The sequence below is a fragment of the Echiichthys vipera genome, assembly GCF_963691815.1.
Source record: "Echiichthys vipera genome assembly, chromosome: 12".
Lineage (NCBI taxonomy): Eukaryota > Metazoa > Chordata > Actinopteri > Perciformes > Trachinidae > Echiichthys > Echiichthys vipera.
Window position 1 is genome coordinate 16773934 of NC_139837.1, and position 13226 is coordinate 16787159.

At 41.0% G+C, this 13226-nt stretch overlaps 2 protein-coding genes across 2 annotated transcripts; both read left to right on the plus strand.

Moving 5' to 3' along the window:
• Positions 1-1695: 1695 nt before the first annotated feature.
• Positions 1696-8413, plus strand: LOC310954270 (delta-like protein 4). The gene is made up of 11 exons (XM_083923654.1): positions 1696-2093; positions 2193-2444; positions 2786-2843; positions 3350-3613; positions 4461-4521; positions 4942-5072; positions 5176-5345; positions 5614-5833; positions 5938-6679; positions 6844-6952; positions 7082-8413. Exons 1-11 carry the CDS (start codon positions 2040-2042, stop codon positions 7085-7087), a joined length of 2067 nt encoding a protein of 688 aa, XP_083779780.1. The 5' UTR covers positions 1696-2039; the 3' UTR covers positions 7088-8413.
• Positions 8414-9934: 1521 nt separating this feature from the next.
• On the plus strand, positions 9935-11668 carry LOC310954702 (glutathione-specific gamma-glutamylcyclotransferase 1-like). The gene is made up of 3 exons (XM_083924326.1): positions 9935-10248; positions 10422-10457; positions 10920-11668. The coding sequence occupies exons 1-3, from the start codon at positions 10078-10080 to the stop codon at positions 11337-11339; spliced, it is 627 nt and encodes a 208-aa protein (XP_083780452.1). The 5' UTR covers positions 9935-10077; the 3' UTR covers positions 11340-11668.
• Positions 11669-13226: the final 1558 nt, after the last annotated feature.

Below are 13226 nucleotides of genomic sequence, written 5' to 3' on the forward strand. Positions count from 1 at the left end.
GAGATTGATGGGGCTCTAGAGTCCATGGCAGCCCCATAAACTAGTGAGATACCTCATAGATAAGCGCATTAAAATCATTTTATGCACAAACACAGAGCAGGAATGCAGAATTAAACCACTGTACATGGCTGTATTGGTCCTCCACAGGATCTGTGCGATTCAGTCAATGGTGGGAACGCCAAATGCTTCAATACAGCAGAGCTGTGAGATGTCCGGGACTCTTACTCACACTGCTCCACACTCAATAGTCCATTGTCTCTGCCCTAAAGTGGAACCTCAAACCTATAAGTCAAAGGTGGGGGGTAAGAGATGAGGTCATCTTGGCAGGAGAGCTGTTCAGCCAGACACCTTCATGGCCAGGGAACAATTCCTAAATCCTGTTCCCTCACTGTAAATCCTCCCAAACAACGTGGCCTGTTGCAGGGGTGATAAAGGTAACAATGCCTGTGCCCAGCATGAGTTTACATGTGATAAAAATATATATGGCATTTGAATTTATTTGCTTAGTGGCCTCTATATACTGTTTTGAGTTCATTTTCTTTTCTTTCTTGGAACAATTATACACACACGGAAGGAGTTTTTTCAACTGACTCTAGTGAATGTTAGTTCAACAAACATGTTACAGTACATGCAGGATGCAATCTTGACTTTCATTTATATACATTCGCTTTCAATACAGGATATTATTAGTTATTACGCTAAATAAAGTGCCTGAACAGCTGGGAGCTTGCACCTGTTATGGTATTTTTATTAAGCCTAATATACAAAGTAAAATACTCACTTTAATTTCCTCCGTTTCTATATGCAACACAGCATGTGTATGTGTGTGTGTGTGTGTGTGTGTGTGTATGTGTGTGTGTGTGTCTGTGTGTGTGTGTGTGTGTGTGTGTGTGTGTGTGTGTGTGTGTGAGAGTGTGTGTTCCTGTGTACCTATCCTTAAATAAGCTTTCCAAATGATAACTATCCAATTATATTAAATAATGACACTAATAATAATAATAATAATAATAATAATAAAATCTGTTTAAGACATGTGATACAGATCTATATATGAAAAATAATTCGATGTATGTTCATTTCAAACCTATTTGGCTGCCCTTTGTTACTGATTTACGCGCCAGATTTTTGTAAAACGCGGGCTCTTCAGCTGATTTATGAGTGAGACACTATGTTTGCAATACGAATCCATTATCATACAGCTGTGGAGTTATCTCCCGTTCCGTCCTCTATCTAAAATAAACACAAGCAACAAGAGAGAAGGCTGCGAGGTTACAAGCGCAAAAGGTACTCGGCGCGTCCAGGAGCATAAAGACGCCTTTCCTTTATTTAACTGATGTTAACATGTTCTGGTAGCCAGTAGTGAATTTACTTACCTTGTTGACCTGAAGGTTGTATAATATATTATTTTGCCTTAGAGTTGGTTTGTTATTTTTTGCAATGCACTGTATTTGGTTTCAACCAACAATCTGCATGCAAAGCGCAGAAAAGAGCGTTTTTTTTCTGGATCAGGTGAGGCAAAAACAATCTCTTCCAAATAATCATAATTAACGAGTCCAAAAAAAGGAAAAAGGTAGAGAGGGGAGTGGGCGGTGTCTGGTGACTGGCAGTGTTTGTAATGGCACCACACTGGGGTATATAAACGGGGAGGGACGTCAAACATCCTTCAGAGGGAGTCACTATGCGCTGATGCTCCGCCACATGCTCGCATCACTGTTGGCAACACAAGCCCCGCATCAGCACAGCAAACTCAAACATCATCTGACCGGCACGATGGATGGACAACATAAAGACCGCAGACAGACTCACTTGTGGATATTGACGTTACTGATATTTGTCTAACCTCTAGCACTGGATAACTCGGTCTTTTCCATCTCCTTCTTCTGGATACGGATTGTGGAGCTGGATCCTGCCCTACAGGCTTTGGAAGAAGGATTATATTTATTCTGATCACTTTATTCCCCAGCATCACTTGGAATAGGAGCGTTTTTTGTTGGAGGACAGACTGATTTTTTAAGGATACGCACATCAAACTCTAAAGGATGGCCGTTTGGTTCACATCTGTCCTCGCAATTATTGTAACATTATTTACTCAGGTAGCTGGTTGTTTTTTGTATCTTTGCAAATTAGGAAATACATATTTTAGAAACAAATGTTGCATTATGTTGTTGTGCTCACTTTTGATATCCTTTTAGGTTCTGGGATCAGGTGTATTCGAGATAGATCTCCATCACTTTCAGAATACTAAAGGTTTGCAGGCAAATGGACTTAGTTGCAGCATGACTGGCTGCAGGACTTATTTCAGGGTTTGTTTGAAGAACTTCCAGACGGTGGTGTCTCCCGGAGACTGTATATTTGGGAAAGTCACCACACCTGTTCTGGGCACCGACTCCTTCAGCATCCAGGAGGATGCCAGGCTGCGGCTGCCGCTCAACTACACCTGGCCGGTAAGAGCACCTGTCCTGCCGTGCGGAGTACTGGCTTAAACACTTTGATGCTGAATCGAAGCCAATGTAATGTGATTTCTATATGATTTAATGAATTGAAGAGATTAGAAAAATCCGACTTCCTACCAGTGACAAAATGACCTATCACAAATTTTTTACTGATTTTGATATACTGATTTACTACACTATTACCTGTGTGTTCTCATATATTTTCATTTTAGGGTGATTTGATAATGGAACCCTCACATTTTTATTTAAGTTAAATAAAGCATAAGAAAAAACATATTTTGTATATGTATTCAGATTTTTGCTGACGTTTATTTCCCCATTTGTCCCCACAGGGTGCTTTCTCTTTAGTTATTGAAGCCTGGTATTCTCCTGCAGCGGATCTACCTGGAGGTGAGGAGACGTGCACTGCCTCTCCACCACTAGAGGGAGACATGCCGTGTGTAGCCTGAAACGACTTATTATTACCTATGGCACATTTAATCAATAAGCCTCACTTATGCCAAATGCATCTGGCATTTTCCAGCGTCATGGATCCGTGTTTGTTAGGATGCCTTATGAGTCACACGACAATTCTTCACAATCAGATCTCCCCAACACAATTGCACTTCCCTTGTTTTATTTTCGGCATGCATGGGAAAGTGTACAGGCTGGAGTGAGAATAAGAAGCCTTGCCAAAAACAGCCCGTGACAGCCTTTTCCTGGATGTGACACCTTTTTTGTTAGGTCCTTCATTATGGGGAATAATGGTCACATGTGAGAGAGGACATTTCAGTGTACAGATTATGTAGGCTATTGTTGCACAAATTACTAAATTATTAATTATTAGATTTATTAACTATAAATGAACTATTGCTGCTTTCAACTCATCTTTATGCCTGCTGTTCTGTTCCTCACAGATACCACCAACCCTGAATTCTTGATTAGTTCTTTTGCCATCCAAAGACAGTTGGGAATAGGGCGTGAGTGGTCCCAGGATGTGCAGAGGGGGACGCAGACGGAGCTAAGGTACTCATACCGGTTCATCTGCAATGAACATTACTACGGGGACACTTGTTCAAAATTATGCGCTCCGAGAGACGACCTTTTTGGCCACTACACCTGCAAGGCTGACGGGCAAATAGCCTGTCTACCGGGATGGAAGGGAGAATACTGCCAAGAACGTAAGCAAGAGTAAAGACACCATATGGACATTTTCCTTTGTTTGTGATAAAAGATCACAAGTCAGACTTTAGGCGAGGGTTCATGTCGCTCCATAAGGGAGTAACAGTTCAAAGTATATGGCCGTGACCTAATGTTAAGATACATTTTTTTTAAAGTTAGACACTGTGTAGCATAAAGACACTTGTATAAAGACACAAAAGGGTTTTTTGTACAATCTGTGAGTAGCCCAGCTTTTATCTGATTTTGTCTTCCGCGAAGTTAAACTAAATAAAATGCAAAGTGGCATTAATTTCAGAACAAATGTTAAGAGCCTTAATGTCTGAATGACCTGTTACATGATCACAGGTGTGTAAAGAGGAAATTTGACGACAGAGAGGGTAGCCCACACTCTGTGGACGCGTGCGGTTTAATCCAGGGCGGTGGTCGCCAAGCAGCGCGCTGGGGTTAATCGCGGCATTATCACCCGCCACGCGCCACTAAATTGCGGGCTCTATTGTTGAAGCGGTGTAGGGCAGCAGCTGCAAACAGGGCTCGGACTGCCCACTGATAACAATGGGGCAGCTGTCCTGCTTTTTTTTTTTTTTTTTTTTTTTTGGAGAACAAGCATCTGCTCCGCACTAACCAGTAGTTTAACACCATAAAACCACGCGGAATCAATGTCACATGTAGGCCGACAGCACAGAGCAGGCGCGGCGAATTATGTTTTCCATTGAAAAGATCAGGTAACAGGTTTTATTGTGCGAAAAAAAACAATTTAAAGTGATAAAAGTATTATTAACAGATAATTATTAAAGCCCAACTAGAATCCTAAATATCTCTGTGTTGTTGTTTTTTTTTTTTCTTCAGCTCTCTGCCTCGAAGGGTGCAACGAAAGAAATGGAAACTGCACATCACCCGGAGAGTGCAAGTGAGTATTCACTTATGGTTATTCATAATGATCTAATTAAATGTTCATTTCCGTTCATTGGCATCAAGGGATCCACAAACTGCTTAAATATATGAAGAAAATAAACATTCACAATCACTGCAGACATAACAGCTTCAATAAGAACAGATTAACCATTAAATCATATATTAGAGTCTAATTATTTAACAAAGGGGTAACATCATATTTGATTTCAGGGTGTATCTCTTTGTCTTTCTGTAATAAATCAACTCTAGGATTATCCCTAGGATTATGACATAGGGGATAAAAAGATTACTGTGTGTAAATAATGTATTTTTTTCATTAGGTTTTCTCTCTGGCATGTGTGTGCTAAAGAGGCAGCATGGATGTTCATTTATGTGCGAGCCGACGGTCATGTCGTACTGTTTTATGTGTGAACAGATGCAGAGATGGCTGGAAGGGACTCTTTTGTGATGTGTGTAAACTCCATCCGTCCTGTAAACATGGTACCTGTAAAGAGCCGTGGCAGTGCACCTGCAAGGAAGGCTGGGGAGGCATCTTTTGTGACCAAGGTTTGTAACTATCTCTTTGTACTGTCGATTAAAGAACGTTGCTTCAAATGTGGTGCCTCTTTTTGTTTTCCATTGGTAACGTTTCCCGCCCATTTCTTTGCAGATCTGAACTATTGCACCCATCACAAACCCTGTGCCAACGGGGCCACGTGTCTGAACACAGGCCCGGGCAGCTACACCTGCACCTGCATGCCAGGCTTCACCGGGGTTAACTGTGACTTGGAGGTCAGGGAGTGTGACAGCCAGCCCTGTCGCAACGGAGGCCACTGCCTGGTGAGTCCGGAAGTCTCTCTCTCTCCTTTCCCACAACACAGGCTTTCCTGTTTTTGTTTTTGCCTCACTCTATCTGCTAGGCCAGGAGGATGCTATCGATTGTCAAGTCAGTAGATGACCCAGTTCACAGAGTGTGCACTGTAAATAGAATTCAAACTCAGGATAATGGGGTTTGTTGGGGCAGTCGTGAACAGGATATGATAAAAAAAATAAAAAAAACATCTGATGGGGAGCTTTTTGATAACTTTATATCTTTTTCCCCCTGCAGGACTCTGAGAATGGCTATAGGTGTGTGTGCCCACAAGGGTTTGAAGGGACACACTGTGAACACAGGATGCTGACCTGCGCAGATACACCCTGCTTCCAAGGTGGTAAATGCAGAGAGAGAAACAATGGGCATAGTTACATCTGCGAGTGTCCAGCAGGCTACACTGGACTGAACTGTGAGAAGAAAGTCGATAAATGTACCTCACTGCAATGCACTAATGGTAATACTCCATTCTCTCTACATCTGAAATAATTATTCCCTTTCTGCATATTTGTGTTAGAAATAATCTGAATATGAGGATTAATGTTGTTTTGTTTTGCATAGGTGGGCATTGTGTGACCCATGGTGACCTCCGACTGTGCAGCTGTCGCTCAGGCTTCACAGGACTGCGCTGTGAGATCAACATCAACGAGTGTGCTGTTAACCCCTGCGCAAACGGCTCCACCTGCATAGACCGCATCAATGACTACACCTGCACCTGCCCCCCAGGGTACACAGGCCGCCACTGCGACAGGCCGACAGACCGCTGTGCTTCTCAACCCTGCCTAAACGGTGGGACCTGCACCACTGAGGCCAAAGGCCAGACTAGCTGCATCTGCCCCGCCCATTACAGCGGCTCCCAGTGCCAGTCCAACGACGTGCCTTTACCCAACACCCCCAGCCCCAACATAGGCTGGGAGTCCAGTGACAAGTTGAGCTTGGCGGCTATTTGCTTGGGAGTGGGCCTGGTGGCAGTTCTGGTGCTTCTCTGCATGGTGTTGGTGGTAATACGTCACGTCAAGAAGCAGAGAAGCAATAAGCAGGACTCAGAGACCATGAACAACCTCTCCAAGGTTGACTTTCAGAAAGAGAACCTCATCTCTACTCTAGAGCTCAAAAACAACAATAAAAAGGTTGATTTGGAGGTTGACCATCCCAGGGAAAAGTCTAATCACAAACATGTCAACCACTACCACCTGGACAATAAAACCTCCACGAGGTACAAGGATGAACTGTCTCTTTTGGACAAAGATGAAAACTGTGAAAAGACATTAGAAGAAAAAAAGCATTTGAGTAGAATGTACAGGTGAGTGCACATGCTGGGGTTGAATGAGCAGTTGTGTTATGGTGATGTCTCTGTCAATGTGTTTTTACCCCAGAAGGAATTTGTTGATCAGAGGATCATTTCATTGATTCTAATGTTAATGTTTTTGTGCTCAGTAAATAACATGATGTATCTTCTCTCCACAGTGAAAGGCCAGAGTGTAGAATATCAACAATATCTTCTCCCAGAGAGTCAATGTACCAGTCTGTCTTTGTTATGGCAGAGGAGAAAAATGAATGCATCATTGCAACTGAGGTAAGTCTTTTTTCTTTAGAGCATGCCTTTTATTATTAACCAGAAAAAACATTTCCCTGTCCATTATTTCACATGTAATATTTTGGCTACTGCTGAAGTATTGATTGACCTTTTCATCCCCTCTTTCAGGTATAATAAATGGAAGATATTATTCACTGTCAACATTGGACTTCTTGTGGACTGTTTACAAGTGTGGAGAGACTGGGATTTATTTAAATTGAAAGTTGCTGCTCTTGAAAACTTGATAACTGGATGGAGCAGTTGTGCTCTTCGACTTCAACTGAAGATACTAATCTTATTAAGAATGTAAAGACCCCAAAAGATTATAAATAATGAGCAAATCTGACTTGATGATGCGCCTTCGATGTTTCAAACCCTCATCTGCTCCGTCCAAGTTCATCCAAGGGCAACAGGCCAAGATGTCTATGTGTGCGTGTTGATTAGAGGTCTATCTTTGTCTACTCCTCTCCACCTCATCGCAGTAATCAGCAATCAACAAATCAACTTGCTGCCAACAAGTCTGTGGAAGGAGCCAGCCTTTTCCTTTTTTTGTGGCCTGCAATGCACTATGCAAACAAAAACCAGCACTGTGCTTAATCAGAAAGGGACAAAAACTACTGAAAACGGTTCATTTTTTTAAGAATATTTAGGGTTTTCTGTTTTGTAAATCCTTTTTTTATAAAGAATGTATGCAGCCTAGATCACAAAGCCTTATATATGTGTTTAAAAGCATTGTGCCCTGCCTTATAGTGAGTCCTTTGCACAGCAAAATGAACATAAAAATATCAAAAGATGCAATATGCTATAGCACCATGCAGGGACACCCATATAAGGCCTTGTTTTACCTTATGCAAGATCACCCTTAAATGAAGACAAAGAAATACATGAAGTGACTATCGTACCAAGGACGCCTTCAAAGGAAATTACTGAACCAATAATGTTATTTTGTAAGATTAGTATTTAGTTAGTAATTTAAAAATATGAAGCACTGATCTTTCTATTTCTGTGTTTTATCAGATTATTTTGTATATACTGTATATTTATATGTTGAGATTAGAAGTATGAATTGTACATCTGTTTTTAAGTTGATACCCAGAAAAGGTGAATTTATTTTTAAAGTGTCGTTGGTGTTTTATTTGTATTATTTTTTGTTATAAAAAGAAACAATGAACACATATCTGGTACACTGTTTGTTTGTTTGTTGGTCTTCAGTGGTCGGGTGCTGAAGTGGTCAAATAGAGCTCCTAATTTAACTCTTTGAAATCATCTAGAAACTTTATTCGTGTCAGTGGAAGTGGCTTCATTGTTTATAGATACAGTCATATTTTGTCTGGTAGCATTTCTAATGATTCCATATCTACTGTATGTCCATGACGTCTGTGTCAGTGTGATGTAAAATCAATGTGCTATAGCAATCATTCAGTGCACAGTGTTGTAATTGGCAGTAATGTAAGGAAATACTCGAACAAAAAGATATACATTTTTAAAAAACGTGTGAAAATAAAGAATCGTTGTGGTCTTTCTACAGTATGTAACTACTTCTTTGAAACCGTGCTGTGTTTTGAGATATCACAGACTAGATAAGCTGTCTATATGGCTGTGAGCTGAAACAGGGAGGAGGTGGAGTGAGATGTGAGGAACTCAGCAAAGCTCGGCATATGCTTGCGCATGTGTCAATAAGGAAATCTGCATATGCCCTTTCACTACTGAGCACAGCAAACGGGCCCCACAGCCCATCCGCTGCCAAGCCCTCAAGAGCCAGAGGACCATAACAACCCAGCAGACATCAGAAAATTACACTTTCCCAATGAACATCTTGCATTTTATTCACCTGAACTCCTGCTGCTAATATTAAAGCATCAGTATAAATGGAGAAATATTATATTTTACTACCACTTGGGGGCAGTAGGCTTTGTTAAGTTTGAAGAAAGTACTTTATTTCACAACTTAGCTCCCCAAAAATGCATGCACAGTAAGTGTCAGACAGGAAGAAGACAGATGATCTCAAGCAGTTATTCATAAGTGATTATCCTGTGCGGGCACAATAGTGTGCTAGACAGATCTGCGCAGAACAGAGACACAATAATGAGCTTAAGAGAGCACATAACAGTCCTAGCTATTTATAGGTAATGTGATTACCTGCTGGACTTTCGCTGGCTGTGTGAGGCTCCATTAAAGGAATAAAATAGTAGTAAAAATACAGCAGTGATAGCAGATCTCTTTTCTTTAAGTAAAATGAGCAACACTGCGGTTGTAAAAACAGTTGCAAGTAAAAGTCCTGCAGTTAAATCTTACTTCAGTTAAAGTACAAAAGTATTAGCATCAAAACATACTTAAAGTTACAAGAGTAAAAGTTCTCATTATGTCACATGGTCCATTTTAAAATAATATTATTTTATTCGACTATAATTATTGATGCATTGATGTTTTCAGTGTTGCAGCAGGTAAAGGTGGAGCAAAATAACTAAACCTAAAATCAAATGTGGTGCAGGAAAAAGTCAATGATTCCCTCTGAGATGTAGTGGAGTAAAGGTAGGCCATAAAGTAGCATAAAATGAAAATACTCAAGTTAAGTAGTAAGCCTTGCTCAAAACTGTACTTAGTAAATATAGGTCTACTTAGTTACAGTCCACCATAGGCTAAAATGCATTTGTCATGTCACACGTGCCTATGAAAGAGGAGAAAGAAAAAAAGAAGTGCATTTACTGTAAGTGCCCCTGCCCATACTGTCTGGAGGGGAGACGTGTATTGCCCATAGGTCAAGGCTTGTTTGAAGTGTGCAAACTAAAATCACCCTGATTGGTTTATCCGTTTGCTAGGCCCGCCCCTCCCATGATTTGATTGGCCGACACCGTCTCGCTCTGACGTGCACTGAACAACAAATACACGTGTTCGTACAGTACTTACAGGAGAGAAACGGACAGTATCAACACATTCAAACGGTGCCTTTGGTAGTATAATAATAATAGACTCGACGCTTTCCCCAAGACTGCATTAAGACTTTGGGATGTATAGGACGACGGAAACAAGAGAGGACACATCGGAGAGCAGCTACTTGTTGGCAGAAGTAGCCACATAAACGCACTTGTTGTGTCTTGTTTTTCGACTTATTATTAATTATTACAATGAAACCTCAGGACATTATCCAAGAAAAGAGCAGCCTGTGGATATTTGGATATGGCTCCTTAGTTTGGAAACCTGGCTTTGCGTATAAGAAGAGCAAAGTTGGTTTCATTAAAGGATACAAAAGGCGCTTCTGGCATGGAGATGACTTTTATCGAGGGGACAAGGAAAAGGTGAGATTTGTAGCAACACATTCATTTACCGTTTTGTTATACTGCTTTCCAATTGTTTTATTCTTCAGTTTTTTATGCTATGATTATCTTTCTGATAATTGTGCATTTCTTTTTATGGATAAAACTGTTGCTCATATTCACGTCCTCACTGTTTGTGTCCCTGCTCTCCACAGCCAGGTAGAGTGGCCACACTAGTGGAGGATCAGGAGGTAAGTGTCCTTCATTTGGAAGCTCCCAGTCTATTTTGACCCTGCATACAGCACGCATTAGTGAATCCTTGCCTCATTATATAATATATAATTTTAACCCAATCACTATCCCCAACAGCTTAACACCCACGAAATACCTAGTTTATATACAATATTTACATTGTTGTATAACTATTACATCCATTGATGCTGTGGACCTTTACCTTTCCTCATAAGATCATATCCATAGCATTCACATCAGTTTGCTACAACATGCATATACTACTACTACAGTGGTTTATATATACAATGATTTAATGAAACATTTGTATCAAACTGAAAAGACACTTTTCCAGCCTTAAATGTTCACTTAATCAAGATCAAACTCTCCTTGGATGTCAAATTAGGTATTTTATATCTTTGTACTTGACATGTTTTCCCCATCTACCATTTAAAATCCTTCTCCACATGTTTCCCCTGCAGGCTTGCACATGGGGAGTGGCCTATGAGGTGACTGACTGCGAGATTGAAGGGTCTCTTCAGTACCTGAACATGAGAGAGGTTGTGTTGGGGGGCTACATAACAGAGATGGTGGAGTTCATCCCTAAGGAGAAGGGCCAGGGTGCTCTGTTGGCCCTCGTCTACATCGCTACTTCAGACAACCCCATCTACCTCGGCCCGGCATCGGAGAAGGAGATCGCTGCCCAGATTGCCATCTGTAGGGGCAACACGGGCAACAATATTGAATACCTGGTGCGCCTGGCAGAGTTCATGAGGCTCTACTGTCCCGAGGTTGAAGACGAGCACCTCTTCTCTATTGAGTCAGCTGTTCTAAACATTTTCCATGACTGCGGAGGGATCAAACCACCAGAGCAAAAGTTACTTCTGCTGGGAACTACATAATAGACTATACAAGGCACTCCACATCATAAAATGGTTCTATTTTTATACTGGGTGAAAGGGAAATGAAGTCCTGCAACAAATGTTTAAGGGTCTTCGGTGCTTGACAGAGGGATACCTGAACTGACCTCAGAGGGTTATGACCTTTTGACCTTCTGACTTGAGCTTTTTGGTCTGTGAGACTTTAAAATAATGTAGGTTACGCTTTACCGAAGGTGATGCTTTTAAATGAATGACTTCTCTTTTGAATATATATCTTACACCTTTGTTGTAAAAGGCTCTCAGAAGCAATTGTATACTGTGTACATTTTTAAAAATTTGTTCTAATAAAAACACTGAAATCTGCATGAAGTGAGTGGTGCTCATTCCTGTGGCTCACGCTCAACTCACTATATATTTATGTTTGCAGTTGCTTGAACTCATACCCTTGCCTCATAGCTCCCACATCACGTGTCTGAGGAATGTACCGCTGTAGCTTCTCACAGGAAATGCTGACCTTTCCTCAGAGACTTGTGCAGTTAGCACAGACCTAGAAGCTTTTACATATATGTTGTGCCACTGGGAGTTAAAATATGTTTACCCTGGAGCTTTTGTGACGTCTGGGGTGTCCTGTGCAGTTCTGTGCAGTTCTGTGCAGTTCTTGAGTTTATGTCACAACCAGCATGCCATAAAAAACATTTTCTTTCGTGATGCAATGATGCAAGGTCTTTAACCTCTTAAACTCAGCCAGGTTCAGTAGGGAGTCAATCTTGTAAAAGTATTCCTCAAACACATAAAAAACTTTAAGATCACAATACTCTCAGACACAACAAATATGCATGCAAACATTTGGAATATTTACATTTGATGTAATGGTTATCCCAAAAGTCAAGCATAAACCATGCACTGCTTATCCAGAGTGATCTTGAGTGGTGCTGGTGTTAGTAGAAGTCTGTGTATTAAGAGTGCACGCAGTCAGCTATAGAAGAGACCACAGACCATAGAAGATATATCAGTATGTTCTTACAATACAAACAGAGCATATAGGGGCTAAGCTGGGAGGTGGGGGTGAAGATACTGTTTCTTTCCCCCTCTAGACTTTGGTCACGTTGCAATAACATGTGCAAATACCACATGTCAGACTTTTGAAAAAAAGTAGTTTCATCAATGGACATACAAGCCCACATTTTAAGTTGACCAGTTCTGTGGCATGCCTTCCTACTTTCCTAGAAATCTGCCTGATTCTAGGACAAGGGTTTGAGCTGTGAGAGAGAGCACAGGAACATACAGTTCAAAAACAGCCCACATGCAGTAAGAATACTGTAGAAAGCTGTGGACAGAAGGTCTCCTGGTATGGACAGATCACTATGGCTTGTCATTACATAAGCACTGTGCCTGGTGCTTGTCCTTTTCAAGGAAATGATAAGGTAACAGAGATATGGAAGAACAGTTTTACGACTCCTGCTCTTGCAAAATCAGCACTGAAAAACAGTTTACTAATCAGAGCAAAGCACAACATGTTCTCTGTGTTGGCCGAGACACAGTGTTTAGTTTCTAAAGAAAGTAATGAGATCATCCAGACAGACAGTGATGAGTCAACAACACAGATACTTGACTGTGGTTTCCTATACAAAACACGACATGGTAACGTCCATAATATTTATTGCACAACAAAAACATCTGATGACTCAGTGGATCAACCTACCTGTCAAAACCGTACATTATTTGTTCCTTCAGTTACTTGTTTTGGTTTCTTTTTCTGAATTACCACTAAAGATATTCACAAAACACAAAAAGCTACTCTGCCTCTTATTTAATTATAATGTCAGCATGATGTTCAGTTCTTTTCACCAAGTTTTCTTTCTTCCAAACCCCACATCCCATCCTGTTCAGCCACACATCTTGGTACAA

Coding starts and splice junctions, on each gene's coding strand:
- LOC310954270 (XM_083923654.1), top strand. CDS start 2,040: ATGGCCGTTTGGTTCACATCTGTCCTCGCAATTATTGTAACATTATTT. Junction 3,614..4,460: donor GGGAGAATACTGCCAAGAAC/GTAAGCAAGAGT, acceptor TTTTTTCTTCAG/CTCTCTGCCTCGAAGGGTGC. Junction 6,680..6,843: donor CATTTGAGTAGAATGTACAG/GTGAGTGCACAT, acceptor TTCTCTCCACAG/TGAAAGGCCAGAGTGTAGAA.
- LOC310954702 (XM_083924326.1), top strand. CDS start 10,078: ATGAAACCTCAGGACATTATCCAAGAAAAGAGCAGCCTGTGGATATTT. Junction 10,249..10,421: donor ATCGAGGGGACAAGGAAAAG/GTGAGATTTGTA, acceptor TGCTCTCCACAG/CCAGGTAGAGTGGCCACACT. Junction 10,458..10,919: donor CACTAGTGGAGGATCAGGAG/GTAAGTGTCCTT, acceptor TTTCCCCTGCAG/GCTTGCACATGGGGAGTGGC.